The sequence below is a fragment of the Myxocyprinus asiaticus genome, chromosome 27, assembly GCF_019703515.2.
Source record: "Myxocyprinus asiaticus isolate MX2 ecotype Aquarium Trade chromosome 27, UBuf_Myxa_2, whole genome shotgun sequence".
Classification (NCBI taxonomy): Eukaryota; Metazoa; Chordata; class Actinopteri; order Cypriniformes; family Catostomidae; genus Myxocyprinus; species Myxocyprinus asiaticus.
In genome coordinates, this window is record NC_059370.1 from 15,505,830 (window position 1) to 15,532,756 (window position 26,927).

Here is a 26,927-nt window from a genome sequence, read left to right on the forward strand (position 1 = left end):
ACATTGGGTCAGTCTGGGATTACACGAAGAGACAGAAGTGATTGAGACAGCCTAAATAAATAAAAGAACTGTGGCGAATTCTCCAAGAAGCTTGGAACATCCTATCTGCCAACAACCAAGAAAAACTGTGTCCAGGTGTAAGTAGGAGAATTGGTGCTATTTTGAAGGCAAAAGTGTTCACACCAAATATTGATTTAGCTTTTTTCTGTTTACTGGACTTTGTATGACTTTAATTGATTAATGAAAACTATTTGTCATTTTTTTTTAAGAAATCCTCACTTTGAAAGTTTTTCACACGTGCCTAAAACTTTTGCACAGTACTGTGTGTTGCATTGTTTCTTTGTTATATGTTTGAGTCAATAAAAAATGTTAACTGAAAAAAAAAAAAACATTTTATGTTCCACAAAAGACAGAAAGTCATGTGGGTTTGGAGCGACATTAGTGTGAGGATTCAAATTAGGTTTCATTTTTGGGTGAACTATTCCTTTAATCTTACATTAATCTTTATTCTCCAATGGTGTTTTAACTATGTTATATTAAATATACATATTTAGATTGATAAAAATCTGCTTGAAATCCAGTATCCAGTAATAACATTGAGTATGACAGATGAGGGGTGGGGGGATGCAGTCCCCATAGAATCAGCACACCCCTACTTTGGAACCTAGGGAGAAAGAACCCTTGCCCAGACTGCTTTACCTGAAGACAGGAACAGAACAGGCAGGGGGATATAAAAAGGCTATCACGTGTATGAGTAATCTATGTCTGGTATTCCCCCTTCTCTGTACCCTCGATTTGTTCCATAGCCTGGATTTCCTGTGTGGTTCATAGTGCTCCTATAAAGAGTTGTATTATTAGGGGGAAATATAGTATGGATGTATGTCATGTCCTCAACATTTGCCTTGGGCTGCAAAGGCTGTTGGGCAGGCATTGGTGTCATTTGAAAACCGTGAGCCCTGATTTCTAAGATTGAGGTGTCTTTTATGGTTCCAGATTGTACATAGTCATCATAATGTTTGCTGGCACCTCGCGATCCAACAACATCTCTACCGTATATGGAATTGTCAACTGGTTCAAGGTACCCTGCACGGTGTCCATACCAACAGAAGATGCCAAAAATTAAGAACAAAGACACCAATGCTGTTGCACCTCCAATAATTCCAGCAAGTGGTAGGGCTGACAGTTGGTCAGCTCCTTGATCACTGTTCTGGTCTGAAATGGGCTGCTGTAGGGCATCTGTCTCCGTTTTGGCACAAGCAGGATGCTCATGTTCTGAGTTTGTATTTATGTTAAATCCTCCTGTTGCCGTGAAGGAGGTTCTTTTACCATCATTTGCAGAGAGAGGCAGCAAGCATATAATATAGCTTGACTGGGGCTGTAACTGTGTGAGTAAATACTCACGGCGATCCCCTGGCACAAGTGTTTCTGTGATTGAGCCCATTGCAGGATTGTTGCCCTGTCGCAGCCAGGAAAGCCTGAAGGAAGGAACCGGTTGTGCAGCCTGCCAGGTAACATGGACTGTCTCTGGTGAGAGAGGTTTCACATTGATTAATAATGATTTACCAGCAATGCTACTTCCGCCTCCAAGACCATCCTGTCCCATATCAGGATACTTGTGTACTGGTCGCCTGGATCTGAGGGTATAAAGAGACCCCTGGGGAAGTGGAGGGGTTGTTGTAGCTGGTGCTTGTATTGGAAAACTGCCTTTATCTTTTTTTGCCCCATCATTTCCAACCATCCCTCCAGCACCATCAATACTGATCTCACAGTCTTCCAGTTGATTGGTAAGATCCCTTAGTGACATACCTCTTACTTTCTCTGGTCCATGGCAAGTTAAACCTCTCACAGTCACTGATGAACCTCGCTCATGCAACCAGTCATGAAGCCAACGGAGGTTACAGCCACAGTGCCAGGGATTTCCTCGGACAAGTAACTGTGAAAGACTGTCTTGGTCCTTGAACAAACCTCTTGGAAGAGTCGTTAAATTGTTGCCTGATAAGTCCAGTTTCTGTAGTCTTCGCATGCCGTCCAGGGAACTTTGTGTCATGTGGGCTATGGCATTGTCCTGTAAATTGAGCCGAAGAAGATGCATGCTTGGAAGATTTAAGGGTGGTGCCTGGAGCGAATTACGAACCAGAGAGAGCTCTGTCAGATTAGATAGCCGTGAGAATGTGTCATCTGCGATTCGTTGATTCGCCAATAGATTGCCATCGAGGAAGAGACGTCTTAGAGATGAGAGTCCTCGAAATGCATGCGTTGGAATAGTTGAAATTCGATTGTCGTCTAGCCGGAGTTCCTCAAGTGATGCAGGCAGTCCCGATGGTATACTTGAGAGGTGGTTGCGTGACAAGAAAAGAAGGCGCAGCCTTGGATTGTTGGCGAATGCTTTGTCTTCGATACTTACGGTCGAAACGGAATTGTCATCCATGTGAAGCTTCTCCAGCAGGGGGAGACGTGCAAGAGCAGCACGGGGTAAAGTTCGTATATTATTGTCCTGGAGGTGAAGTTCCCGTAGGGATGGAGGCAGATGTGTTGGAAAATCATCCAGTTCATTATCATAAAGGTAAACTACTCTGACAGTCATTCGTTGTTCTAAGGATGTCGGTAGCCCAGCGTTGTCAATGCGGTTGTTTTGCAGGTAGAGCACGGCTGCAGTTAGTGGTAATGGAGGGATGATACTCAAGCCACGGTCATTGCAGTAAATGAAGCCATCATCACACCTGCAAGCAGAGGGACATGGCACGTCTCCCTGAAGCTCCGCCTCCCCAAGAGCTGCCTCAGCAGCAGCAGCCGTTGCTGCAGCAAACTCGAGGACTTCAACCAATAATGTCAAACACAGGAGAAGTAGGAACAACCAATCACGGAGTTCAACAAGGCTCTCTGCGGCCATAGTTCCAGACAATGTACCCCACTCTCTTTTCAGTTAATTTAAACCAATGTCTTTTGAAAAATCTTTGTAGACAGTAATTGGGGGTACACAGGTCTTTCTTGTCCTTTTTTGCTTCCACTCACAAGGCCTGTGGGAAATATAGAAATATAACAGAGATTGTATTAGTAGGTATACTGTAGAGTACAATGCATTTATAAATCCACATGCTTGTAATGAAGTATACAGTTTGATTTCTACAGTACTTGTGCTTAAATTTAAAAAACATCATAAGGTGGTAAGAGCTTAGTAAGCAAGATCAGAGAAAATCAGTCACCAACTGAATGACTCACTAGATAAATTTAACGGAGCAACTGATTTATATGGTGCATAAAGACAGAGACATTAGAATAAAAAAAGGAATTGAGAGAGAAAGCCAAATGAATGGAGACCAAGCTAAATAAATGGATTGATGGAAGAGAGGTGAACGTAGCTATTACATTACTGCATTAAACATTGAAAACTGCAGGTTTGAGGTGGTTGTTATGAGCATATTAAAATATGATTGGCATTTGAGATCCTGAAACACAATTACAAGTTTATTCTTAGATTGACCTTAAGACATATTACAATTCAAATGTTACAGGGAACCGTGTCTGAATAAATCACTGGTTTAATTTTAGCCCAAGTTTTGGAAAGTTCACGGAAGGGTCAGATAGATTTCCTCTTTTCTGTCTGATTTGCAATTGAGATTTGGATGAAAACCACAGACATTTACAACAAATTGACATGCATAATGGATGCTGTTCCTTGGTGTTATTGTTTTCAAAATAGCATGAATTATTCAAAGAGAATACATGAAATGCCCAACAGAGATTTCACTCTGATCTTTAACTAGTTTAACTAGTCATTGGCTGGAATTGTGAATTTTCTGTGTATGTATTCTCTGAGTCTTGTTTGTGACTTTTATCAGAGTAAAAAAAAAAAAAAAAAGAGAAAGAAGAGAAATACAGTATGTGCAATCAGGCTGGAAATTCTTTTTAATATTATTTCAGTATCTAAGCAGTCCCTTCAGGTCTGAAGTGGAATATTTACTAATCTACAAAATATTAAATCAATTTCCAATAATCAATACAAAATTGAATTTTTAGAGGTGGGGGAAAATTTATATTTCAAAGTTTTATATTTTACCTCACAATAAAGCATCGATACTCAACCACCATTCTAACCAACCATATTCTAACCAAAATGAAATGTACTGCCATATTTGTTCAGTGAGCACTCAATTATATTTATTTGACCAAAATGCAAACTCAGAACAAGCTTCGAAAATAAATTGAGAGGCCCTATTTTAAGAGTACTATGCCCAAAGCGCAGCAATATGTGATCCGTTATGCATGCAAATTCAGTGGGCATGGCCTTGAGGCGAGTCACTATGCCACCACGAGGACTTGGAGTGCATTGGAAATTGGGCATTCCAAACTGGGGAGAAAAGGGAAAAAAAAAAAAAAAAGACAGCCCATTCATAAGAATCTGGTAGTGTAAATGGGCTGTATGCAATGCATGCCCTGCTCTGTGACTGTATTGCCGACTGCCTCAGACCGCGATGTTTGTGTTGTACATGTTCTCATGGCCTTTCTAGGACTATCGGCCCTTGTCTTGCTCACTCGTGTCTTACCTGTTTGAAATATGCTTTGCGTCTCTCCCATTGTTGTATATGTATATTTGTCATATGTTTCTCTATAAGATGCTATACAAAATAAAAGTATTATTATAAATCATATTGATATACTGACACACAAATCATGGCTAGTATTAAAAGGGATCGATATCTCTTTGATACCATCTGCTGGTAGAATCCCCAAACTGCAAATGCTGGAACTGAGTTTAGACATTGGCGAGAATAGATGTGGTTCTCAAACGTCTTAGCTTAATGGCCTATTTCTCAGTAAAATAGCAAATTGTTCTTTGCACACCTTCGTTAACATAAAATACACCTACAGTTTGCGCACATACACCCACAGATAGCTCAAACACTCCAACCCATGTCCACTTGCTCTTTGGGCTGGCATGAAAATTGCGCTTAGTATTTGCACACTCACGAAATTAGATAATAAGTAGTGCATGGTTGCACTACCGCGGTCACAAAAATAGAGCCCTATAACTTTTTTCGTTTGTGAGGTTGTCTGTACATCTAGACTACAAGCGTTTTCGTACTATGAAAAACATGCTGCACCAAGGTATTCTATTCCATCACATAGTTTTTTTTACTGACAGACTTTTATGGCTCTATTATGCAGTGAAGTATTTTTTCAGTATTTTTATTACATGAATGAAGAGTAAAAGATTGCAATATACTACAGTTTTGAATCACAAACACATTATCGTATTGCGATCCAGATATCGATATAGTATCATAAACAAGTAGGCCTAATATGTAATATCGCAAGCAAGTTGTGTAGGTTTACAAACCTTACACACAGTTGTGTTTTCAAATTTCTAAAGCTCTTTGGGGAAATGAAATTATTTTGTGTCATAATGCTAGATAATACATCATTATGTGCTTTTTTTTACTGAATGCTTCAGTATAGCGACATTAAAACAGTGGTTGCGTTAGACTTTATAAATTCCGTCATAATCTATTATTACCCGTCATTTTAATTTTCATATTTTAATGATAATAAGACATTTAATAGCTTTTATTTTCATTCACATTTTCATTTTAATCATGAACTAACAGGACGAGCATATAGCAGATTATGCATTTATTTATTTATGAAGAGAACAGACAACAGAGACACCACACAAAGCAGATTCATGTTTTTTTTCCCCCCGCAATGACAGCGGAGGCCACTAAAACACAACATATGAACAACGCAATATTACAAATTTGTTACAAAAAACAAATACGATTAAAATATGAACAAAAAAAGTAAAAAATGAACTGAACAAAACTCAGTCGACAACTCAAACCTTCCTCCTGGTCCACATCGTCTTAAACTGGGTGCTCGCCTGTGCGTAATGAAACGCATCAAGGAAGACTGATGCTGAGGCAATTGTCATTAGATTTTACATCTTTGCCTTTGCGTTTTAATTCAGTTCTGGAGGCTGAACCCGCGCTCTGCTGCCACACTGGAGACTGGAATTACTAGCGCTACTTCAGCCGAAGTTTTGAAGTTGGGAAACATTTCTCCCAGGGAAGCGATCAAAAGTTTTCAGGACTCTCTGAATGTAGGAGTTCCCGATCCTGCAAGCATTCGCTTCACCGGGAGGAAATCCCGCAGCATGCGCTCCTTCTGCACCAGTGGCACAGCCACACCCCTCTGTGACCCGTAGTAGCATAGATGCGCTCCAAAGCATCCAGCCCATAGCTCTTCAATGCGTTGTCAGCACCCGGATAGCGAGATGCATTGAGTGCGGTGTCGAGGTCAGCGATGAGGCCCACATGCTCCAAAGGGAATCTTTTTCTGATAGATTTGGTGACCTCCGCGATGTACTCTGTGCGCAAAACTGAAAAGTTCTGTACGTCTGCCTGTTTTCTAATACCCTTAGCTACCGGGCAGTCTCTCGCAGCTTCCTTCTCCTCCAACTCCAACACCAGAGAAACCCAGTTGGCATGTATGCCCTTAACTGCCCTCTCCAATGACAGCCAGCACATAGCCGATGGTTGTTTTAGGCTCAACATGTTGTGTTCCTCCATTTAGTTTTGGAGTTAATTTAATCTGTGTGTTCGAATGGGCGAATTCTTGTAGTATGTGTACATGTTATTAATAATGGTGACGTATGCCCCTATTTCACACACAGCCTTGAAGGCATCACAGGTAGCCAGTGCCGTTCTGTGCGCACCACAGTAAATATTTATGAGGTAGGGACAGTCATTCTGACGCAGCTGTTGTGCAACTCCAGCCTTTCGACCCACCATCACACTTGCTCCATCACTTCCCAGTCCAACTACCCGAGCCATAGCTACACCACAGCCTGTCAACACATCTTTTATTTTTGCTGTGATGCATTCTGCAGTGCCAGAGGGTATTACATGATTTCCAATGAACACAGTTTCAGGCTCCCCTCTCTGCTGAAGTGTCAGGTATGTGATCAGCATTTTCTCAACCGTGATATTAGTAGTTTCAACTACTATTATCCCAACGTATCTGCTGTTCACGAGGCGGTCATCCACTGCGCTGGTTATGGTCATTGCTATAGCCTCCCCGATCTGACTAACAGTGTCATGGTGGGTGTACGTGTGTGCACTGTTCAGGTTTGGACACCCAGCAGACTCTAAGAGGTGTATTAGGTTAGGATATAGGTGGCTCGGAGTGTTTGTATTTGCCATATGCAACACAACCTTAAGCTGTGTTTTTAATGCCTCGTTACAGGCAGCCTGTGATTTCTCTACATGCTTGACCATTGCCATGCTCTGGTTGACCACCCATGAAGCTTCGATGTGGCTATGGCTACTTTTGTGATCATTCAAAGCTGATTTCTGCAACGTCGTGCACCCTTGGACAAATCCGTTACTCATGTTAGCTTTTATGCAGATGCCACAGAACATTTTGCCACCTTCCCTCCTTAGCCACGTGAACTCCTGCTCCCACTGAACCCGGTATTCCCTCCTGACCTCCCTGCTGCCATTTGCTTGCCCCGTAACATTAACTGCCGGTGACTGATTAATGTTATCTGTTGTTTGTCCTTCATCCTCCACCGCATCTGCATCAGCCCCTGTTTTTTCACCTCTTTTATCAACGACATCACAACTATTTGGCCGTTTGAAGAAACTTTTAACACTCAGCTGCCGTGACATTTTTACAATTGTATGTAGCGGTTACTAAAGCTACACAAGACAAAGACGTTAAGCACTGAGATCAAAGATGAGACAATACTAGATAATAGCTAATTAATATGCGCACTTGCCACCAACTGGCAGGGGCGGGAATTACAGTTACAAGTTACAATAGATCACCCTCCGTGTAATCCGTCAAAATGACGGATGGCCTTCAGATTTTTCTGTCACTGCTAAAAAAAAAATCATTCAATGACAGAAAATTTTCGGTTAACGCAACCTCAGCATTAAAACACTCTTTTCTGTGTCACTAAACTTAATGTACCTGTTTGCTATTCTGAGTGTTTGTGTGTGAAGTGTGTGTGTGCATTACTCTGCTGGGGCCTCATTCTTATTGTTGCCTGCCATCCTATGGGGTTGGACTCAAGGTTGTTTGTGTTGCAGGCCAGGCCAGATGGGAGTTGGTTGGCTGCCCCTTGGTTACAAACGCTGTTACCTTAGGCAGCGACTACATGCAAAACAAACCCTTAATCAGAGCTAGCACTCATGCAAACCACTTGACTGTTTACAGATACGGCAAGCGAGTGGAATACTGAGAAAAGCAGGAGAAAAATAGCTTGCTTTTATTGGAAAACACATTTCATCTTGTTTTCTTTGACTACAGACAACATTTATAACAGATGTGATGAAAAAAAAACATTCTAAGGAAATTATTTGCAAAACTAATACTTTATTTTTAGATTTCTTTTTCATACTGTATCTGATATAACTGTTGCCACTTCAACTCCCTCCTCTTCAAGTCTGTCTCTCTTTTTAAATGAGATGTGTTGCATGAAAATAGGAGCAATTTTAGTGTGTATATACATTTGGTATTTTTAGAAAAAAATCGGCTGTTTCTCAGGCCTGGCAGTGTATTCTCACAAAGAGGGGTGGTGGCATGTGGAAGGAAAGGAAAGAAAATGGCAGAAAGCCACCTTCCTGAATGTCTAAGAAAATGTGCCTTTATGCTACAGATTTTTTTTTATTTTTTATTATAATCTATTTAGCTAAAGCCAGCAAAATAAAACAGCAGTATGTGTGTGCATGTGCATTTATTTTTGTACGTGTATGGGACTGTGAGAAAGAAGCACTGAGGAAAGACATCTTGAACAACTAGGTTTCCCTTTAGAGGGTGGATTGACCGCGAGACGCTGTCTCTAACTTGCTGTAGTTTGAATTAAAAACTTTGTGTGTAGGCGGTATAGCTTTACATTCTTTGTTCTACAGCTCTCATCTTTTTCCAGCTCACTTCCTCTATCCTTCACTCAAATGCTTCTCTGCACTGAAGAATTTTTTTTTTTTATCCTGCCCATCTCCATAACCACCCGCTGTGCATCTTTAATCTCTTGTAATCTGTTCTTACACTCATCTTTAATCGTACTAGGTTATTTTTTTCCCCCTGTATATCCTGCTGATCCTTCTTTATCAGTCCTGCATTTTCATTCTGTGTAAATCGGCTTTTTTGATCCTTCTCAAGTTTGTAGTTCCTTTCTTTTTTGGATTGTTTTTCAATTCTGGTGATGACATAATAGATTTTATCGACTTTTATCCTGCCTCAAAACTCTAAATCTAACTCTATACATATTTATTGTATTGGGACAGGAAACAGCACCAAGGAAAATTCAAGCACTGATGAAACAGGCCAAGCAATTTTATGTTGGTTATTTTTACATCAGAACTAGTTACAATAGTTCTTACCTGTGTTTACTGAGTATCCCACATTGTCCTTTGCCTTGTAGGTTAGAGGGGTCTGGGTTTGAACATGTCACTCATCCTCTTGATTTTAGGTAATTGCTGAAGGGCTCAAGGACTTCCTTCTTGATTTTTTATGTCCTTTGGGTTCAGTGACCAATGGAAATTACAGCCCTTTATGGTAGGATTGAATTGTAGGCACTGAAATAAACATAACTTCACCCAGAAAAACCTTTGAAATTTTTTCAGACTCAGTCGATAAAAGAAGCCAGAATCACTCGCACCACTTCCTCACAGCAACAGTACATCCAAGCTGACGATGTGTATTCAAGTTGCAATGTGTCCATCAAAGTTGACATCATATTGATTGTCTTTTCTTAAATGAAGAGTGACAGAATACAGGAATGCTGTTTCCCATCATTTTGAAACCACATTACCTGTGAAGAAAACCAAGGCAACATTTTCAGTTAGTGCCTGGCCAGGAAAGAAAACTTTAATATTCATAGTGTGTCATTTCTCTTTAAACTTGGCCCAACCTAAAAAGAACCGTACTTCAAAGAATGTCAACTCTGAAATGGTGAAGACAAATTCAGTGTGCAGAATTAAGTGGAAAATCTCTTTTAGAGTCTGCTCTAAGCCATAGCCCTGACCAAAAACACAAAAATGAAGGCACACACACATATATTTTTGCAAAGTGGGTCACACTGTTGACAAAACTGAGGAAAGACAACAAAAGATGGCGTCCAACCCCACTCAATCTGCTGATTTCTGTGACCAATTATGTTTTCAGGTGAGCCTAAAATTATGCTTGGTATATTTTTATATATTTAGATCTTCGCTTTGAGTGTTTGTTGTTTTTGTTTACAAGAACTGCTGCTATGGGAGTCAGCCTCTGAACCAGCAACTGTTAATTCTCTTTGTATCATAGTGAGCTGAATCTGTTTAAATTCCCAGGCCTGACGTGGTTGATTTGTGTTTGTGATGTTGAAAGTCTCCTCGGGGTCCCATTGACTCCCAGTCTAATTGCTTTTTCACAGTCCAGTCATAGATTGGGGGTGATCAAAAACATTATTGCAGAAATGTAATGCACTATGTGGCCACAGCAGCCTGGTGAAGATGGATCAGTAGAGGGCCATTGTACCATGTGTGCGAGGAGACAGGGAACATTTGCGGGGCGCACAGCTAATGTAAAGGGAATAGAGCAGAGGAGGAGTAATAAGGACAAAGCAGGCTAATTAAAATCAATGAACGTATTGGGGAATTTCGAAAATCAATGCTTGTAGATAGTGAAAAACTTAAAGGCTATCCAGGCAGATGCTTTAAATGTCTTGTCGGTGTAAAACCATAAAAATACACAGCCCGCTGCCCTTCTCTGTTCACCTTTTTCACTCTGCCTCTCTCGCTCATGTACGGTATAATGGGGCATTCACATTAGGGAAGAGATTATGATGGGAAATGATAAGAGGTAATATCTGTGCTGCAGTCATGCTTGTGCTGACCTCCATTCCCAAACGTGTATCAGTAAATGCTGAAAATGGACAGGGATAATGTTCACCTAGAGTAGGACAGTGCAGTACAGTGTATGTTACAGCAGTCCTCCATTCTTAGAGTTATTAGAATGGTGACTATTGGTGACACATCAGTCGCCCATTGTGTGTGTCCTTGAATATTTCAGGGTGAACATGTTATATGTCCACGTATGCGTGCTCGTGTGTATGCATATGTGTGTGAGCCCATCAAAAATGTTACCATCCTGTGCACGTAACCTACCCATCTCTGCCTTTCAATTTCTCATTTGCTGAGCAAGAGAGAGAGAATGGAAAAGAAAGAGAGGCAGATGGAGAGGTAAAGGAAAGAAGCAAGATTGATGAACCTATTGGAATCAAATTTGGAGGCAGAAATGACTGCCTGGCCAAGTAGAGTTTAAATCCGCAAGAACATGAATTCACAGACCTGACATAAAGACAGACACATAAACATGCATACAGCAGTCATTCTCACTAGGCTTTGTCTTAGGATCATGAAGGAGCATAACATTTTTATGGTCTGTCTTGTTCCTCACACAGCTTTATCATTAAATATGACTTTACATCATGAAATAATTATTTCCCAGCAAATCCAGTTCATTATTAATTCAGATCAGGCACTGATGAATAGCGTCATAACAATATAAACAAATGGAGTTTTGTGTAGTCACATGCACATAAGAGCATTAAACTCTGTTAATATGACATGATTTGAATAAAGCCCTTGGGAATTGTGGTATTTTACTGAACAGCACATAGCCCGAATGACTGTATGTGTGTGAGAGAGAGAGACTTGAATCGGGCAGACGAAGATAGACAGTGTTATAGTAGAGCATTGGCCGCAGGGCATACTTGTGTGTCAGGATATTTTTCAGCTCCCATATCAGCACATGCCTGTGAAACTAGTACCCCTGGCCTCCAGGCTAAGACATTGTACTGATAGTCTGCAGCCCAGTTGTGTTTTAAAGCGGTTTCATCAATGCAACTCTGAGAACTCGGCATTCTAGTACTGTATTCAAAGTGCTCTAGAATATTCTACAGTTGCCACGTTCACAAAACGACAGATCCATCTTGAGCTAATGATGCTTCAAAGCTTCTTTTTAGGAAGCAGTCTAATTCATTGATCAGTCTACTCATTGTAATTACCTACTATTCAGCAGTGAAATGAAAAAATATATAATTGCTACATAGAGATGTTTTGACAGTTCAGTACAAACACCTTGATGAGATGTGCCTAGAAAGGTACCGTTCTGTCTTTTTTTTTTTCTTGGCTGTCCAGTGATGTCTCAGATCTTTAACTGCCAGTGGCCCTGCAGTGCTGAATTGTAATGTGTGCGTGTGTATGTGTGTGTTTCGCTTTCTAAGCTCTGATGATAATTAGCTAAAGGTAATCTGGGGTAATTCAGCAACGGGAGTGAAAATGGCAAGAGATGCAGTGATGTGACCAGCCTCTCAACACACACCCACACACTGCAGCCTTTTAGTATGAACAACCAGGAGCAAAGAGAGGCAGAAGCAGGGATGAGGGGAAAGTGTCACAGGGATGGATGGACGAGGAGAGTGGGAAAGCCCCATGTCTCTACTGTCTCCCCATTTTCCCATCAGTTCTTCATGTGCATGCTCTCGCTCTCTCTCTCTTGGCTTCCATCCTCTTGGATGTTCACCAGTGCATTTACTGTAATCTGTGAACCATTAATGCATAAATGCCTATACTGATTTATGTCCTTATTATATGCAGTGTTGTTGCACTGAACAGAGCCAGTGGGTTGTGAATGTGATAAAGATGTACTAAAGGTGCATGGAGAAAGAGAAGAGAGAGAGAGGCCTAAAGGATTGAAGTATATCTCTTGAATGTATACATATGCAATCCAAAAACCTCAAGGCTTACCTGTGATTAAACTTGCACACGTAGGGGTGGGCAATATGACCAAAATCTTATATCATGATATCACTAATTTTATATCACAATAATGATATATATCATGATATAGTTACATAAAAAATAATAATAAAAAAATCATTAAAAATTGGTTTATAAATTAAATAAATATATTGTAATGCCTTTTTTTTTTTTTAAATCCAGTAATTGAAATAAATACTAATGAATATTTTCTCTTTATTAGGAACTTAACAAACATAGTAAGAGTTAAAACATTTATTGGAGGTATTCAAAAAGTGGTAGGCAACCTTACCACAATGCAAAATTTCACATTTCAGTCTGATGTTGTTGACTAGTATTATTATTATTATCAAACTTTCCTCAAGAAACCTGACATCTTCTGAAAGCAATGCAACAAAGGAAATAATTAATCTTATTCATGAGTAAAAAATATCCTTCCTATCCTTGATAAAAAACACTAAATTTAGCTATTTTAAGTAATCTCTTTAGACGATATTTTAATATCTGAAAGCAAAGCCGGTTTGTTTTCTAACATCATTCAAACTGAATTTTATTAAGGGTGATGATGTGTAGTTTAAAAAATCTGCATGACATATGACACATAATTGTTGGCGCATGACACATTCACATTGTTTCCATCCACTTTTCATGCTGTTTTGTTATCGACAAAGTGAAAATGTGTCAAAAAAAATTTGCAACATTTGCCGTCTTCTACCTGTTTCCATTCAAATGACCTTTTATCGATAAAAATGGTGTGCATGATGATGTCATGCTTAAAAAAACCACTTTGTCGCATAATTTTTGGTTTATCACAAAAGAAAGCTGCCCTTAAGCCATTTCCATACAGAAACGAGTGTATATCGCTAATTGTGTACCTTTCGCCTCCCAGATGTCCCTAATTTTTTTTCCCCAAAGTCTTTGAAAAATGGGGAGAGTATTGAGACAATTCATTGAAATTATCCAGCTTACTGTCATTTTAGTTTCACAAATAAATGCAATCAGAAGACGAGGAATTGCAATCAAAAGGGAACAGTTGCCCTTCTGATAGGACTGTAATATTGGTCCTAATGTTGCGCCTATCGCAGGTTGCCACCAGTTCCGACCCAAAAGCGAATAGTCATAGCCGTTTTCAAGCTGGCAACCTGCACCAAGTAGTGGGGGAACTTTCAGTCTTAGTATAAGGACCATCCATCGGCGTGTATATGCTGTGTGCACAGCTATTAAAGAAACATTGATGCGGTGTAATATCAGGGTTTACGTATGATACATTCCTGATATTCAATAGGTTATTTTGAACAATCATCTAATCTAAAGCATCACCATCACAACTGCATTATTTCCTGCATATTAGTCCAGCAACTTTTAACGAACTTGATTGTCATCTAAAATTAATTTTAGCATCATAATGAATTTTACATTTTCTAAAAGGTAAAGAGGGTTAGATTTAAAATATTTAAAGTTTTCAAATGTTCAAAAGCTAGTTTTCTGAAAGTGACCTCAGCATTGGACAAATAGTTCTGATAGTTTATAATCTTGAAAGTGTAGAACATTCTGAGTGTCATTCAGCTGAATTTTTTCACCTACAGAAGAGGGTAAGGCTAATTTAGGCTTGTGTAAAGAACAGGCATATATAGGTCTAACAATATTACTTTTTTGTTTGGTAATTTCTTTTTTTAATGTAATGCTTTATTTGTTTGGTAACTTATTTTATTTAAACCAGGGAATTTTGCCTGCATTTTTTCAAAAGTAATCTAAACAATAATTTGATAGAATTGGGCTGTATGTTAGTGTTCCAGAAAAGCACACTGATGCTTTTCTCCGAGTATTGTGTATTTATTTTTCATTTAAAACATCTTTGTGCACAGAAATGATGTTTCTTTGTATTGTGGGTTAATTCCATGACTGCCATCTATTATTTTCAATGGTGTGGAAAAGCAGCTTTAATAAATAAACGGATGGCTACCGCGATTAAATTAATCACAAACAGTGGCCATTCATTTGTTCTCCGTGCACTTGTCAATGACAGGTGTATGATACTACATATTTGTGTTGGCACTCCTGGAAGTGTCATGATGCAGATGTGTTTGCAGCATCGGATCTGTGCAGGTATGCCATTAAGACCAATTCATTACAGTGCAAGTAATGCTTCAAGTACAATAAATTGGCTTTCAAGGATGTATACCGTCATCATGATTAACACAGGCTAACAATTGGAGTAAATTCTGTTATGTGACATTATATTTTTGCATTAATGCCTATTTTCTCGACAAAGTGTTCCCAAACAAGTTTTTCGTGACATTTGAAGTATCAACATAGAGTTTATGTGCTAGAGTTAAATGGAAAAATATTATGTCGACATTTGTGAAATATTAGCAATAATTTGCATTTCCATCAGCTATATCGGTAAACTTTTTGATGCACTACACTTTTTGTCACAAAAAAATCCTTGGATGGAAACGTAGTTATTGTTTTAGCTGTTTACCTTGTCAGTGTTGCTTAGAATGCAAGGCTGTCTCACTGTTTGAGATGTTTGACTTCCTCCATATCGCTTAAAGGTAAAAAACTCAAATGGATCACACAAGTTTTGAAGTTTGTGCCGCAATAGAGAGAAACTGGATTGAGTAGTGCCAGTAATCACACGCTCTGCGTTCTCCTGTCTGTGGAGCACAATCCGGAAGCCTGCTGGAGTGGACTTGCACGTGGCAACCACGTGATACACAGCTGTGTGTGTGAGATGAGAAGCATATTCAGAACGCAAGAAGAATGTCATTGAATTTGCTTCGGCTGCCCGAAATTTCGCTTGAGCGACTGCAGTAATGTTCAATACCTGAAAAACCCTGTTTCTTCAATTCTCTCAGTCTCACATGAAGTCGCCCCGCCTTCCTCCTTAATTTCTCAGACAGAATGCGTACCGCGTACATGTGACGTGAATAGAATGAGGTGCACATTTTTTGCCACTCGGTGGCGATTCTGGGTTATCGTGATACAGACGATAAACGAAAATATATGCCAGTTGCCAAATTTCTACCGGTTTATCATGTATGGCCCACCCCTACGCACAAGCATCAATTCCTCTTAGGGCTGGTTGCATTATTGGCAAAGTGTGACAGGGATGCATGGATAAGGAGTGAGTGTAAGTTGTAAATAGACGAAGGACATTCATCCTTACAGCGCATATAGTTCTGTTACATGACATAAAAACATAGGTTTTTTTGTTTGTTTCCGATGTCTGTTTTTTTTTTTTTGCGACACGTCTCTGCTCTCTGTATTCATTGCATTTCTTTACATGTCTGAATGCAAGATGACTGTGTGCTGTGAGATCTTCTGTAAATAAATACCATCAGAAAGAACTGTAGTGCATAGGAAGAGTGCTTTATTTACCTCTTCTTCATCGTGAAAGATGGAGTAAAGCAGCATGGCAGAAGCAATCAGTGGTGCATTTGGTTTTGCATATCTGCACCTGCAACATGCTAGTCAAACTCTATACACCTCATATAAACGTTGACTGTCTTCACACATCTCATCTGACTATAAAATGTGTAGAGCAATCATTTTAATGGACAATAATTAATTTTCTTGACCCTGAGTTTAACAGAGGATTTTAAGGGATGTGGTTTGATGATACGTAAACACTAACATCAAGTTTTTTTTCCCCAGTATTGCCTGAATGAAGCAAATTATAATTCCAGTCACCTCATGGATTAAACACATTTAGACTTCGCCTATAATAATTGGAAGTCAGTCTGTCTCTTTCTCGTTTACAGATCCACTACTAACACTACTATATAAATACAGTGCATTAAATTTTATGCAGTGTTTTGCCACTGAAATAATTTATGCTTTTCCACCTTCTCTCTAAATTCCACCACTCATCTCTTTCTCTCTCTCTCTGATGGTCCCTAATGAATGGGTAAATGCTAAACCACATTCTTATTCTGCCAATCCTGTTGTGTGTTTTTCCTCTTCCTCCACATTTGTCCCATTTTTATTTTTTAGAGGAGAAAAAAAGCGCATTTCATCTCACATTTCTATTATTGTTTGATATTATGTTTACCTCTCCTGAGGTGAGTATCGCATCAACGTTATAAATACAGGTGCATCTCAATAAATTAGAATGTCGTGGAAAAGTTCATTTATTTCAGTAATTCAACTCAAATCGTGAAACTCGTGTATTAAATAAATTCAATGCACACAGACTGAAGTAGTTTAAGTCTTTGGTTCTTTTAATTGTGATGATTTTGGCTCACATTTAACAAAAACCCACCAATTCACTATCTCAAAAAATTAGAATATGGTGACATGCCAATCAGCTAATCAACTCAAAACAACTGCAAAGGTTTCCTGAGCCTTCAAAATGGTCTCTCAGTTTGGTTCACTAGGCTACACAATCATGGGGAAGACTGCTGATCTGACAGTTGTCCAGAAGACAATCATTGACACCCTTCACAAGGAGGGTAAGCCACAAACATTCATTGCCAAAGAAGCTGGCTGTTCACAGAGTGCTGTATCCAAGCATGTTAACAGAAAGTTGAGTGGAAGGAAAAAGTGTGGAAGAAAAAGTTGCACAACCAACCGAGAGAACCGCAGCCTTATGATTGTCAAGCAAAATCAATTCAAGAATTTGGGTGAACTTCACAAGGAATGGACTGAGGCTGGGGTCAAGGCATCAAGACACAGACATGTCAAGGAATTTGGCTACAGTTGTCGTATTCCTCTTGTTAAGCCACTCCTGAACCACAGACAACGTCAGAGGCGTCTTACCTGGGCTAAGGAGAAGAAGAACTGGACTGTTGCCCAGTGGTCCAAAGTCCTCTTTTCAGATGAGAGCAAGTTTTGTATTTCATTTGGAAACCAAGGTCCAAGAGTCTGGAGGAAGGGTGGAGAAGCTCATAGCCCAAGTTGCTTGAAGTCCAGTGTTAAGTTTCCACAGTCTGTGATGATTTGTGGTGCAATGTCATCTGCTGGTGTTGGTCCATTGTGTTTTTTGAAAACCAAAGTCACTGCACCTGTTTACCAAGACATTTTGGAGCACTTCATGCTTCCTTCTGCTGACCAGCTTTTTAAAGATGCTGATTTCATTTTCCAGCAGGATTTGGCACCTGCCCACACTGCCAAAAGCACCAAAAGTTGGTTGAATGACCATGGTGTTGGTGTGCTTGACTGGCCAGCAAACTCACCAGACCTGAACCCCATAGAGAATCTATGGGGTATTGTCAAGAGGAAAATGAGAAACAAGAGACCAAAAAATGCAGATGAGCTGAAGGCCACTGTCAAAGAAACCTGGGCTTCCATACCACCTCAGCAGTGCCACAAACTGATCACCTCCATGCCACGCCGAATTGAGGCAGTAATTAAAGCAAAAGGAGCCCCTACCAAGTATTGAGTACATATACAGTAAATGAACATACTTTCCAGAAGGCCAACAATTCACTAAAAATGTTTTTTTTATTGGTCTTATGATGTATTCTAATTTTTTGAGATAGTGAATTGGTGGGTTTTTGTTAAATGTGAGCCAAAATCATCACAATTAAAAGAACCAAAGACTTAAACTACTTCAGTCTGTGTGCATTGAATTTATTTAATACACGAGTTTCACGATTTGAGTTGAATTACTGAAATAAATGAACTTTTCCACGACATTCTAATTTATTGAGATGCACCTGTATATGACAGACGTTTGTCATTGTCATGAAGTCCAGTCTTTTTCTCATCTTCTCCTTTGAACTAATCCATTTTGTTTTTCTCATTTGATTACAGTATTCTTTTTTTTTTTTTTTTTTTTTGCTCCATCAACCTCCCCTTTTTGGTTCCAATAAAAATAAAAGATTTTTAACTGTGCAATCCACCCTTCCAGATGGATGAAATGGGCTTTTATTAGAATTATGCATGAACACTGACATACCTAAATCACTGTCTAGTGAAGTTACACTGACACATTCTAACTAGCTCGCTACAGTATCTCTTTCCAATAATATTCTTCTCTCGCATGGCATGACCATTCCACTCCTATTTCCTCTTTGCTCCCTTTCACTCATACTCTCAGTTTCATTGTAAATGATGCAGTCACTGGAAATAAGCAGACAATTTAAGTGCTAGGTACTTCACTGCTCTCCCTTTTTCTGTCTTCAAGCATGCTATTGCACATACACACACATAGACAAACCAATCATACCTCTTGCTGTCCCTCAGTCAGTGTTTATGAACATCAAACACAAACACTCAAAAACAGTGTGTGTGCACGGGAAGAAAAATAATTAGGTTGTCTGAGTTTTACTTAATGTGGGTACATTTCTCTTATCAGCATTTCACTCAGCAAGAAAGAGCAAACAAATGTCATAACAAACAGCCCCCACTGAGGGTTGAATAAAAAGTGGCAGTTTTTATATAAAGACAATTCATGCATTTACTGTAGGTCAGTGAACAAAGTTGCCCACATGTTTGACAAACCGAAACAAAGCATGTTCAGAAGCGATCTCTACTACGTCGAACAGTGTTTGACTTCCTATGGGAGGCCTGTGCATTTGTTTTTTTTTATAGCTCATTTAGAGCCGAACTGCAAGGCACCATGCTGTGTGCGTGTATATGTGCATGTAATTGTGTGTTCTTCCCACAGTACACAGTATCACTTTAAGTAACAGAGCATAAAAATAAAAAATGTAACTCTGCCTGAATGGGTCTCTCTGCATGTAAATTATAAATGAGTTGTAATGATTTAACAAGCATGTGTTGGGGGTTGATAAACTGTGCATTTCAATAAAGGCTGTAGGGTTTCAATCTGCATACTTTAAACCAAACGCAGTCTATAGGCATGCTTTACATCAGTTGTGACATGGTTGTGTCTGGATTCACATTACTTAACCTCTCAGTTGAAATTGCCACATGGTTATAGCAACTTCAAAACTAGTTGCATTATTAAAGCAAATTTACAAGAGAATTCAGAACTTGTTGCTGGTTTTGCATGGAATAATAAAAATCAGCTATTCGCACTGGTCAGGGCCCCTTCAGTCATTGTCCATTTACCCAATACCACATTCACTAGGTTCATTTCGTCTCCATTTCATTGATTTTTAGAGCAATACAAGTAACTCTTTGAGACCACTTTTACCTACAAACACTCCCCCAGACACAATCTCCTCTATAATACTTTTTCTCAGACAATACTGTCTTTTCTTGAATGGTTAAAGGCAGGCGAGGCACACAGAAGATCGTTTGATTCCAGCGAAATAAAAAATTACTTTTGTGTCAATTACCAAAACGGACACATTGATAAATGAATGACATTGACATAGATCCTGTGTCTGTGACAACCCCGGCCTGGCAGAGGATAAGACAAAAACACTCATTGTTGTGTGAGTGCTGTTCCCTCACCAGAAAGCAAAAGGAGTCTGAGTGCATTTTTGCCTTTAAAAAGCACATTAATAGGAGCTCAGTTCTCTCTCAAGCTGAGCATTATTCTCCTTACTATAATGCATAATCAAACAATAACTTTTGCAATTATGATTATAATTTGTTGAAGTTTCAGTGTGCCATAAGAGAGTAGGTGAATTAAAAGAAGAGAATTGTTATCATAACCTTGTTCAGTTCTCTTTTGGTTTTCGTCATTAATGTTGCGTAAACATTCACTTTAATTCTGCAACTGGGCAATGTGGCATTATCAAATAGAAATGATTGATGTAGTTCAGTGTGTTTGTTGCATTTTTCTGTGTTGCCCCTGATGAAAAGGGAAAGAGGATTTAAAAACGTAAAACATTTTGCCATGTTTTTACCACAGGTAAGTAACAAGGTTATTGACAACAGAACCATTCTCGCTAACAAATTAGCAGAGATGGTATTCAACAGAGTCAGATCACACCCATAAACGTATTTACAAATTGCAAGCAGAAATCATTTTCAAAAACTGCATGGCACACTTGCAACTTTTAACAATGTTGTTGAGAGCACTGAGGTAGCCTAACAGCTCCAGATAAAAGTGTTTGGTAATGCTAGGGAGTCTGGGAAATCAAATGTGAAATTATTACAACTGCCAGGCTGGAAACCATGAGCGAACACTGTATTATTGCGGTTTAGTGGTAGTTGCGTATTGAATGGACACACTGATGCTGTATCGAAAGACTGCTTGATTGTTTCTGTTTTGAATATTGTACGAGGGTATGACAAAGTGGCATTGGTCTGTGTGTGATGTTTGCGATTATGTGCTACAAACGACAAACAACCTTTCTGTTAGCAAATATCAGAAAAAATATATGGCGCTCTAGGAACTGTTGTCGATAGCTAGATCATGATTCACTCATTGACGCACAGACTTCTGTCTGCCAGCCACAAACCACTCACCAGCAACTGGCAGGTCTCACATCTCCATCTATTGTCTATTTCTAATTTATTAAATGAATTAACACATACAAACCTGTTTAAAGTGGCTTTGACAAAACAATTAATTAGAAACAAAAAAGTTAGTCGATAACACTGTGTTCTAACCAGACACAATGCCGAGACACTCGATAAAATGCATCTTTTCCATCTTAATCAGAGTTTTTGTCCTATCCAGCCACGACACATGACGAACGACAGGGCTTTCTATTTTTGAAATGGTTTCTATTTCTGCAACATCACGCCAGCCAGCACAGTCACCAAATGGATCTAAAATTATTCTTATTGCAGTATATTAAACTCAAAAAATTGCATCTCACTAGCTGGTTCACAACAACTTGATTTTGGCTGGGGGTGTCACACACATACTGAATGTTGTGCTTGAGGTATCGTTCTCTTCAGCCGGAGCTCTGTCACACACACACCAGTTCAGAATGGCAGTGGGGAGACCTACTGGCTCATTCTGACTTTCCACTTCCCTGTCACGTGGAGATCGGCGAAATAACAAGAGGAGTACCGCGTTAACATAAACAATCGTAACAGATTGAATTAGGAAGCGATTCATAAAGTAACTTTGCCCTGTGTATGTGTGTGATTGTGTATTTATCTCCTTGGGTTTGCCGTAGAAAGAGAATGACCATACGCAGCTTCAGTGAGAAAATAAGTTCCGTTCAATAAACACACTGTTTCATCTTTAATTGCTCCATTTTCTACATTTTATTGTCAGTTAACCTCATTTTAGTGTATTAATATCATAGTGTCTAGTCGCACTTGGTGTGGACAGACCAACTGCGTGTTGCTGGAATCTTATCGCATTGCATCTGGTTAGGACAAGGTGTAACACTTGGTAAGCAGTGGTTGTAATAAATAAGAGCTTTAAAAAAAAGTTTGTGGCTTGTGTGTCTGTTCGTCGGTTTGTATGCTCTGCCCCTTGCTGTAGCTGAGAATCTTTAAGATGTACTGTTTGTAATTTGTTTGGCTTTTAACTGAGTTACCACTGTGCTGCTGGTGTTCTTTCATTTATAAATGTAAAGACTAGTGATGTCAATCGATTAAAATTATTAGTTGTCGACCGATATGGGTTTTTTAATGGCCGATGCCGATATCCAGAGTGCAGGGTGGCCGATATGCTGACATATCATAAAATGTAATATAGTAAATAGCATATACATACACCGATCAGCCACAATATTAAAAACACCTGCCTAATATTGTGTAGGTCCCTCTCGTGCTGCCAAAGCATTCTGAGATGCTATTCTTCTCACCACAATTGTACAGAGCAGTTATCTGAGTTACCGTAGACTTTGTCAGTTCGAACCAGTCTGGCCATTCTCTGTTGATCTCTCTCATCAACAAGGCATTTCCATCCGCAGAACTGCCATCCACTGGATATTTTTTGTTTTTGGCACCATTAATGAGTAAACTCTAGAGACTGTTGTGTGTGAATATCTCAGGAGATCAGCAGTTACAGAAATACTCAAACCAACCCGTCTAGCACCAACAATCACGCCACGGTCCAAATAATTGAGATCACATTTTTTCCTCATTCTGATGGTTGATGTGAACATTCTCTGAAGCTCCTGACCTGTACCTGCATGATTTTATGCACTGCAATGCTGCCACACGATTGGCTGATTAGATAATCACATGGATGATTGTTGGTGCCAGACGGGTTGGTTTGAGTATTTCTGTAACTGCTGATCTCCTGGGATTTTCACACACAACAGTCTCTAGAATTTACTCATTAATGGTGCCAAAAACAAAAAATATCCAGTGAGCGGCAGTTCTGCGGATGGAAATGCCTTGTTGATGACAGAGGTCAACAGAGAATGGCCAGACTGGTTCGAACTGACTAAGTCTATGGTAACTCAGATAACTGCTCTGTACAATTGTGATGAGATGAATATTATCTCAGAACGCTATTCTGAGATGCGGGTTGGCGCTGTTTTGGCGGCACGAGGGGGACCTACACAATATTAGGCAGGTGGTTTTAATGTTGTGACTGATCGGTGTATATACTACACTGAGTGACCACTTTATTAGGTACACCTTTCTAATACTGGGTAGGACCCCTCTTTGCCCCCAGAACAGCTGAATTCTTCATGGCATGGATTCAACAAGGTCCTGGAAACATTCCTTAGAGATTATGCTCCACTCTGACATGACAGCATCACGCAGTAGAAAACAAGATTCGTCAGACCAGGCTATGTTTTTCCTATCATCTACTGTCCAGTTTTGGTGAGCCTGTTTCCACTGCAGCCTCAGTTTCCTGTTCTTAGCTGACAGTAGTGGTACCCGGAGGGGTCTTCTGCTGTTGTAGCCCGTCCACCACAATGTTCAAAATGTTGTATGTTCAGAAATGCTTTTCTGCATAACACTGTTGTAACGCGTGTTTATTTGGGTTACTGTCACCTTCCTGTCAGCTTGGACCAGCCTGGCCATTCTCCTCTGTCTTTAACAAACTGTTTTCACCCACAGAACAGCTGCTCGCAGGATGTTTTTTGTTTTTTGCACCATTCTCCATACACTCTAGAGACTGTTGTGCATGAAAATCCAAGGAGATCAGAAGTTAAAGAAATACTCAAACCAGCCCATCTGGCACCAACAATCATCCATGCGATTATCTAATCAGCCAGTCGTGCAGTGCATAAAATCATGCAGATACAGGTCACGAGCTTCAGTTAATGTTTACATCAACCATCAGAATGGGGAAAAAATGTGATCTCAATTATTTGGACCGTGGCATTATTGTTGGTGCTAGATGGGCTGGTTTGAGTATTTATGTAACTGCTGATCATGCTACTCTCCGTGATCCACGCACAACTTACCACACGCCTCATTGAGAGTGAGAACCACTAATTGCAACCACGAGGAGGTTACCCCATGTGACTCTACCCTCCCTAGCAACCAGGCCAATTTGGTTGCTTAGGAGACCTGGCTGGAGTCACTCAGCACGCCCTGGATTCAAACTCGGGACTCCAGGGGTGGTAGTCAGCATCAGTACTCACTGAGCTACCCAGGCCCCGACTCAAAGGTTCTTATGTAAAAAAAAATAAAGCGAACTGAGCGTAGTTCTGCTGGTACTCTGTTGTGATCCCAAACTGTATTTGGAGGGGGCATGTGTGTGTGTGCGTATGCGCATGTGTGCATGCATGATGCAGGCCTTGCTGTACTTGTTTCATGCAGTGTAAAGTGTGTTTGTTACATACTTGCCCACTGTGTTGGCACAGCTATGGGCTCATGCTGGCGAGTCTACAAAACCCCCACTGTTTCCTGGCTGTTACCGACAGGATAGGAAAAAAGATGAGAAATAAGGAAATGTGATAAAATATAGAGAGGTTACCACCATGTTAACACACATACTGTTCATGTGCACTACACACACACACACGCGCATTCTCTCTCTCGCTCTACAATTACAACACCTTCATTTCTGAAAAATTACTTCCCTAAAGGTTTACACTGGAGTGCCTTTGGCATTCATAAATAAGCTGCAACCAAACTGCAACTCCCTCTTTTTTCCCCCGTTTTCTTTACACAGATGTTGTCTCTTGTTCAAATCTGTACTGTTAAAAAGAAGAACTTTACAGAGAATGTAATTACAAACAACAGGATATAGCCATCAGACATGACATAAAAATGTGTTACATAGTAAAGAATAAAATAAAAATACATGGAATAACTCAAGCCTCCTGCTCTCTTTTACAACCCCTATAAAATTACATCTTCAATGATGTTTCTCAGTTGAAATCACATTACAGTCAAGGACAATGTCCATAATCTGTGCCATAAAAATGACTCTTAATATCCAAGGATTTAAATAGATGCTCTATGCAGCTGTACTATCCCTTTATTTATCATCTTTATTCTTAATATGAGAGAGTTGGCGAGAATACAGTCGCAAAAAAACACGTGCATTATAGAGCTGAGCTCCAGTCCCATCTCTGCACCAGGTTTCAAAGTGCAAAAACAAATGCAAATCTTCTCTAGCTTATATAGCTAGTATTATTTAAATGTCCAGCATGAAGAGAACAAACTCATTTTGTCAGAATACGCAGTATACACGCCTATAATAACAGCTCATTAAAATAAACGACTGTAAGTGCTTAATTCACAGCGCCGCATTTAAAGTGTGTGTGGCTGCTGCCTCAGACTGATTAAACAGGCGCTTAAGAGCAAATAAATGAAAGACGAATTTAAAGGCTTCGCATGCAGCCAAAATACCTCGGTATTCTCCTAACAACGCTTATAATGTGTATCAAATACATTATTATACATCATTTCAGTTAAAGTCAGAGTTGGCGGCAGGCAGACCAAAATATAAACGTACCTAAGCCGTTGGTAACAAGTAGCTTATATGAGAAACAGTTTAGAGCAACATACCTCAGTGTGGGCAAACGGCATCTTTCCTCCGTTTGTGTTCAGTGAGGAATGTTTATTTTCTTCTGTTCTAAGTCGCCTTTTCTAATGGGTTTGTGTACTTCACAGCTTCATACTCCAGTCAGTCAGGTCTGCTGTGACCGTCGCGCGCGCTCAGACTTTCTCTCTCTCGCGCGCGCGCTCTCTGTCATTCAGAGCAAAGAGCCTCGCTCTCTCTCTCTCTTTCCCGCCACTCCACCTCTGGCACATTGAACATGGCACACTGTTTGTGCAAAACAATTTTGAAACAAAATATTTGCTTGACATGTGAAATGAAATACACCAACTCTGAATTGTACACGACGTCGTGGTGGATGAAGCATTTTTAGGATTGAGATCATGAAATGCATAATCATAATAATAACCCAGTCAGTCATTTGATGCGTTTGCATATTTATTGCGACTTTGATTCCCCTTTTGAATATGGATTACTGTGATTTGTTTACAACAATATCAGCGTTGCTTTTTGTCCTTATTTGTGGTCATGTCATATAAAATTTTAATGCATGGCATTGTGTTTTCTCCCTCTAGGAGTGCATGTGAAGCAGTGTGTGTGTGTGCGGTATGCATGTCCTGAACTATCAGTGCACTGAACTGTGGGCAGGATTGACTCTGACCCACATGTCACTCTAGCCCTGCTTTAGATATGTGATGTAAATGTTTATGAAGTCATCTACTGCAGAGCAAGCAGGCCTATGTGTAATGTATGCATGGTGCATGTGTGTGTGTGAATGAATGCGATTGCATGAATTTGCCAAGGTGTCTGCAGGGTTCTGGAGTGTCAGACATTAAGGGCATCTGTTCGGACACACACGACGTCTCTCTCTCTCCCTGGGTTTCACCTCATCTCCACGATGGCAGGCTATTTCAGAAACACAGACTTCCGTTCCAAATACTTGACCATCACCTCTTCTGAACAGGCACTCTTGATGTTTTATTCCTGTGTTTCCTATATAAATTATTACAGTTAAAAAAAAATACAAAATAAAAAATAAAAAAACTGTTGCAAGTATAAAAAAAGATTTTAGATGTATGAATATATCTAATAAGAAAATAAAGACAACAAATAAAATAATAAATCTCTCTGCATGTTTTTACTCTTTTGTTCTGTCCAACCCTCCATTCATGGTGTGTAGTTTTTTTTTTTTTTTTTTAACTTATTTTGTGTGCCTCCAACATGTTGTTTCTGCTATGCCCTTTTTTCTCACTGCTGATCCCTTCTTTACACTTTTGTTTACCTACTTTCAAATATCTTTTTATCTCTCTCTTTCTCTTCCTTTTCTACTCTCACCCCAACCTTCTGTTGAACTTTCTTTATTCTCATCTATCCCTCTGTTT

General features: G+C 39.7%; 2 protein-coding genes across 4 annotated transcripts in view; one reads left to right on the plus strand and one right to left on the minus strand.

Moving 5' to 3' along the window:
* Positions 1-26,927, plus strand: part of LOC127418410 (ADP-ribose glycohydrolase MACROD1-like) — a 91,371-nt gene that overhangs the window by 30,627 nt on the left and 33,817 nt on the right. The gene's annotated exons all lie outside the window — the stretch shown is intronic.
* On the minus strand, positions 428-26,558 carry LOC127418408 (leucine-rich repeat transmembrane protein FLRT1-like). The gene is made up of 3 exons (XM_051659064.1): positions 25,554-26,558; positions 9,384-9,814; positions 428-3,017 (listed from the first exon to the last, which is right to left on the minus strand). Exon 3 carries the CDS (start codon positions 2,888-2,890, stop codon positions 743-745), a length of 2,148 nt encoding a protein of 715 aa, XP_051515024.1. The 5' UTR covers positions 2,891-3,017; positions 9,384-9,814; positions 25,554-26,558; the 3' UTR covers positions 428-742.

Bases quoted from the DNA above. Each gene is read 5' to 3' on its own strand.
- LOC127418408 (XM_051659064.1), bottom strand. From the start codon at position 2,890: ATGGCCGCAGAGAGCCTTGTTGAACTCCGTGATTGGTTGTTCCTACTT.